This window comes from Chiloscyllium plagiosum, chromosome 5, assembly GCF_004010195.1.
Source record: "Chiloscyllium plagiosum isolate BGI_BamShark_2017 chromosome 5, ASM401019v2, whole genome shotgun sequence".
NCBI classification, from domain to species: Eukaryota; Metazoa; Chordata; class Chondrichthyes; order Orectolobiformes; family Hemiscylliidae; genus Chiloscyllium; species Chiloscyllium plagiosum.
In genome coordinates, this window is record NC_057714.1 from 24595779 (window position 1) to 24601778 (window position 6000).

General features: G+C 43.7%; 1 protein-coding gene across 1 annotated transcript in view; it reads left to right on the plus strand.

Annotated features, from left to right (window-relative positions):
• The first annotated feature begins 897 nt into the window (after positions 1–897).
• Positions 898–6000, plus strand: part of si:ch73-345f18.3 — a 37040-nt gene continuing 31937 nt past the window's right edge. The window contains exon 1 of the mRNA XM_043691024.1: positions 898–1148. Within this exon, the coding sequence (XP_043546959.1) occupies positions 1074–1148 (75 nt within the window). The 5' untranslated portion in view covers positions 898–1073. The remainder of the gene's footprint in view (positions 1149–6000) is intronic.

Below are 6000 nucleotides of genomic sequence, written 5' to 3' on the forward strand. Positions count from 1 at the left end.
CATATCTTCAACACAAATTGGCTATAATGTGATTGAAGCATTTGGACTATTATTTGTAGAACACAAACTTTCCTTACCCTGTATTGACTATAACATGATCCCAATCCCATTAGTTTAGCTGCCTGCCATTACACAATTTTCTTATAGCCCTGGATCGCACGGGAAAGAAACTATTGTGTTATTTCAGAATGACTGTAATGCCCCCAGTGTATGCTGTAGACAGTGCACACCTCAGAACCATATAGGAAGGTGCGAACTACCACAGTTTTGTAAACCATGATCTCGGTGTCAGATCTGAGGTTGTTGTCCTTGAACACCCTTTTCCTCAGATGGCTGAAGATTGTGCTAGCACACTGGAGGTGATGCTAGATCACTTCATCAACTGCTGCTTTGGCTGACAGGACACTCCTGAGCTATTTGAAGTGGTTAATGTTCTCTAAAGCCTCACTGTGGATCTTGTTGACCCGGGGTTCACTCCACAATGCTGGACTAGCTTACGATGTACAGAATGGACTCATGTAACTTCCACATATGGATTTGGACTGTGTAGCTCTGCATGGATCTATCAAACCAGGTGGCTTTTTAAATTTAAAAAATCATGAGCAACTGTTGAATTGCAAAGTAGGGGAATGGGTCTGGGTGGGCTACTCTTTGGAGGGTCGGTGTGGGCTTGTTGGGCAAAAGGGCCTGTTTCTACGCTGTTGTGATTCTAGTTCATTGCATTTATATCTTTTTGGTATTGCCTCCTGCAGGTATTTTTTTAAGCCCAACCCTATTTTGCTAATTGGCAGGCAGTTTTGTTATTCTGTACATTCTGTGCTGACGTGCAGCTGGACAGGCACTGCCAGAGTGCTGCCAGTTTGCTGGGATGCTTCACCGCTTTCCACACTTATTGCAGGAAGAATATCCCTGAACCTGACGGATTTAACAAGACAGACCGCGCAGGGCGAGAGATATCGGTGCTAATCGATTCAAGGTTCTCAATGTACAGATTGGTCCCATAATTTTGATGTGGAGCTACTTACTTTGCGCATTCTGAGGAACGTTGGGGGAAAGTTTCCAGATCTCAGGAGATGTCACACTGCTGCAGCTCCTGCTATTGTTGCTGCTGTCCCTGGCACCCAGCGCACAACAACACTGAAGCTGAGGTTGGTGCAGATGCTTAGAAAAACCTTCAATGATTAGCCAAGGGGAATGAAAAACATAAAGGAGGCCAGGTTCGCTTTTACATTCTTCCGGCAGTAAACTTAGCATAAACAAGGATTCCCCAAGAAGGGGTGGAGGACTGCAGACTGTCAAATGTTGACTTGTGTAGAAAACAGACATTGTCTTATTTGGGCTCAGTTTTGCGAGAGCATGGAATTTCTTCCAACTTTTAGTTTATCCTCTTTTTTTTGAAGAATATGCATGCAGTTAATATGTTCATTAGTTAATATTTAGTTATTTGTTGCCATGAAATTGTTTCCAATCACTGTCTGCAGGCGAACATTGTGTCAGTGTTTGGTCTGGTGCTGTCACTCCTTTGACTTTACTGCCCTAATTGATTGCAAACAAACATGTTTGCAACTGGTTTTGTGCTCAGTACTTTACTTTTCCCTTTAGGTTGTAATGAATTACAGGTCATTGGAGTCAGATTCTTTAGTACCAACAGAGCATAGCTTTGTAGACTGGCATAATACCAAAGCCGTGCAGAAAACAAGCATCGAGAGTGGGTCGCAGACTGAAAATTTGTTGGCAAAGCAATTGCTTGGGAACTTGAACTTTTCAGACCTAACAGGACATTCCACCCACCCACCCCCTCCCCCCCAACAGTTCTAACTCGACTACCTAGTCCCCTCGCAGCCATCAAACCCAAACTCTACAGAGTCCACCCCCACCCTTCCTATATCCTGCTGGACCCAGTTCCTCTCACTCACTCACTCACTCACTCACTCTTACCTATCCTTGTCATTGTATCACTTACCTTGACAACTTGCACCATGGCATGCTACCCACATTACACCCTATCCTGTACCCAGCTGTCACCCTATTTACCTGGCAACATACCCATCATATGCCCTTCCAACTGGATACTCTACCCTTTTCCCATATGGTTTCCTATCCATGGCATCCTATCTCCTCCAGCATTGCCAATGCCCTAACGATAATCTTCCAATTTTTCTTGATTTGGAAACATTTAGTTCAGGTTGGAAAATTGCATGTCACTACTATTTTTAAGAAAGGCATGATGGTGGGAACCAGGGAATTATAGAGCAGTTGTCAGCTGTCAGGAAATGATTAGAGTCTCAGCTTAAGGAAAGGCTATTTCAACACCTTGAAAATTAAGTTATCAAGTGATTAGATAGAGCCAGCATGAATTTGGATAGTACAGGGTTTCACCAAAATGGATTTGTGATCCTCAGTGGGATGCAAGATGAGCTTTTGGGTAATGAGCTTCAAAGCAGCAATGGAAGCTGTGTGCCTCCTTTAAAATGCTCACTATTTTTTCTACTGGAAGTTATGGCCTAACCAACTGCGCAGTAGAGTCATAGTCATAGAGGTGTATAGCATGGAAACAGACCCTTCGGTCCAACCCGTCCATGCTGACCAGATATAACAATCCAATCTAGTCCCACCTGCCAGCACCCGACCCATATCCCTCCAAACCCTTCCTATTCATATACCCATCCAAATGCCTCTTAAATGTTGCAATTGTACCAGCCTCCACATCTTCCTCTGGCAGCTCATTCCATACACGTACCACCCTCTGCATGAAAAAGTTGCCCCTTAGGTCTCTTTTATATCTTTCCCCTCTCACCCTAAATCTATGCCCTCTAGTTCTGGACTCCCTGACCCCAGGGAAAAGATTTTGCCTATTTATCTTTCCATGCCCCTCACAATTTTGTAAACCTCTATAAGGTCACCCTTCAGTCTCCGACGCTCCAGAGAAAACAGCCCCAGCCTGTACAGCTTCTTCCTGTAGCTCAGATCCTTCAATCCTGGCAACATCCTTGTAAATCTTTTCTGAACCCTTTCAAGTTTCACAACATCTTTCCGATAGGAAAGAGACCAGAATTGCACGCAATATTCCAACAGTGGCCTAACCAATGTCCTGTACAGCCGCAACATGACCTCCCAACTCCTGTACTCAATACTCTGACCAATAAAGGAAAGCATACCAAATGCTTTCTTCATTATCCTATCTACTTGCGACTCCACTTTCAAGGAGCTATGAATCTGCACTCCAAGGTCTCTTAGTTCAGCAACACTTCCTAGGACCTTACCATTAAGTGTATAAGTCCTGCTAAGATTTGCTTTCCCAAAATGCATGTAGACCTAAAAATGTCACAGCATCATACTTTAAAGGCCTGTCAACCATATAAATAAATTGGAGTGACAGGAGGTAGGTATTTACACCCCTAGCGTGTAGACAGACTGCCTTCAGTGTGGAATCTATTCCCTTTGTTGGCAGATTTTACTGAGCAAACTCCAATCGCTATAGTAATCTGAAATGTTACTGTCAAAATGGGGGTGCATGCTGAGCAAGTATCATGATTTTGGGGACATAAAATGCTGTACATGGTCTAGAAATCAAATAATTGTGATTTAAGATCAAACATATTTATTTAGAGTCAGAGAGATAAACAGCATGGAAACAGATCCTTCGGTCCAACTCATCCATGCTGACCAGATCTTCTAAATAAATGTGGTCCCATTTGCTAGCATTTGGCCAATATCCTTCTGAACCCTTCCTATTCATATACCCATTTTATATGTTGTAATTGTACCAGCTTCCACTACTTCTCTTTCCCCTCTCACCTTAAAACTATGCCCTCTAGTTTTGGCTACCTCATCCCTGGGAAGGGACTATTTATCCTATCCATGCCCTCATGATTTTATAAACCTCTATAAGGTCACCCCTCAGCCTCTGATGTCCAGAGAAAATAGCCCCAGTCTATTCAACCTCTCCATATTGTTGAAACCCTCCAATCCAGGCAACAACCTTGTAAATCTTTTCTGAACCATCTCAAATTCCACAATATCCTTACGCTAGTGGGGAGGCCAGAATTGCATGCAGTATTCCAATACTGGCCTAACCAAAGTCATGTACAGCTGTGACATGACCTCCCCACTCCAACACTCAATACACTGACCAATAAAGGCAAGCAGAACACCTTCTTCATTATCCTGTCTACCTGCGTCTCCACTTTCAAGGAACTATGAACCTGAACTCCAAGATCTTTTTGATGAGCAACACTCCTCTGGACCTTACCATTAAGTGTATAAGTCCTGCCCTGATTTGCCTTTCCAAAATGCAGCACCTCACATTTATCTTCATTAAATTCCATCTGCCACCCCCATTCCCCCCCCCCCCGCCCCGCCTTTGGCCCATCTGATCAAGATCCCATTGTACTCTGAGGTAACATAGAGCATTCAACATAGAAAATTACAGCGCTATACAGGCCCTTCGGCCCTCGATGTTGCGCCACCCTGTCATACTAATCTGAAGCCCATCCCACCTACACTATTCCATGTACGTCCATATGCCTGTCCAATGACGACTGAAATGCACTTAAACTTGGTGAATCTACTACCGTAGCAGGCAAAGCATTCCATACCCTTACTACTCTCTGAGTAAAGATACTACCTCTGACATCTGTCTTATACCTATCTCCCCTCACTTTAAAGTTGTGTCCCCTTGTGTTTGCTGTCCCCATACTTGGAAAAAGGCTCTCCCTATCCACCCCATCTAACCCTCTGATTATCTTATATGTCTCTATTAAGTCACCTCTCAACCTTCTTCTCTCTAACGAGAACAGCCTCAAGGCCCTCAGCCTTTCCTTGTAAGACATTCCTTCCATACCAGGCAACATCCTANAGGCCAAAACACTGTATGCCTTCTTAACAACCCTGTCAATCTGGGTGGCAACTTTCAGGAATCTGTGTACATGGATACCGAGATCTCTCTGCTCATCTGCACTCCCAAGAATCTTACCTTTAGCCCAGTACTTTGCATTCCGATTACTCTGTCCAAATTGTTTCACCTCACACTTGTCCACATTAAACTTCATTTGCCACCTCTCAGCCCAGCTCTGCATCCTATCTATGTTTCTCTGCAAACTACTACATCCTTCGTCACTATCCACAACTCCACCGACCTTAGTGTCATTCGCAAATTTACTAACACACCCTTCTAAGCCCTCATCCAGGACATTTATAAAAATGACGAACAGCAGTGGACCCAACACCGACCCTTGCCATCCTTCATCACTATCTACAACTCCACCGACCTTAGTGTCATTCGCAAATTTACTAACACACCCTTCTAAGCCCTCATCCAGGTCATTTATAAAAATGACGAACAGCAGTGGACCCAACAACGACCCTTGCGGTACGCCACTAGTAACTGGACACCAAGATGAACATGTTCCATCAACTACAACCCTCTGTTTTCTTTCAGCAAGCCAATTACTGATCCAAACTGCTATGTCTCCCACAATCCCATTCCTCTGCATTTTGTATAATAGCCTACTGAGGGGAACTTTATTGAACGCCTTGCTGAAATCCATATACACCACATCAACCGGTTTACTCTCATCTACCTGTTTGGTCACTTTGTCAAAAAACTCAATAAGATTCGTTAGGCACGACCTACCCTTCACAAAACCGTGCTGACTGTCCCTGATCAGATTATTCTTTTCTAGATGGTTATAGATCCTATCTCTTATAACCTTTTCCAACACTTTACCAACAACTGAAGTGAGATTCACTGGTCTGTAATTACCATGGTTGTCTCTACTGCCTTTTTTGAACAAGGGAAACAAATTTGCTATCCTCCAGTCCTCAGGCACTATTCTTATAGACAATGATGATTTGAAGATTATGCCAAAGGCTGAGCAATCTCTTCCCTTGCTTCCCAGAGGATCCTAGGATAGATCCCATCCGGCCCAGGGGGCTTGTCTATTTTCACACTCTGTAGTATTTCTAACACCTGTTCCTTATGAACCTCAATCTCTACTA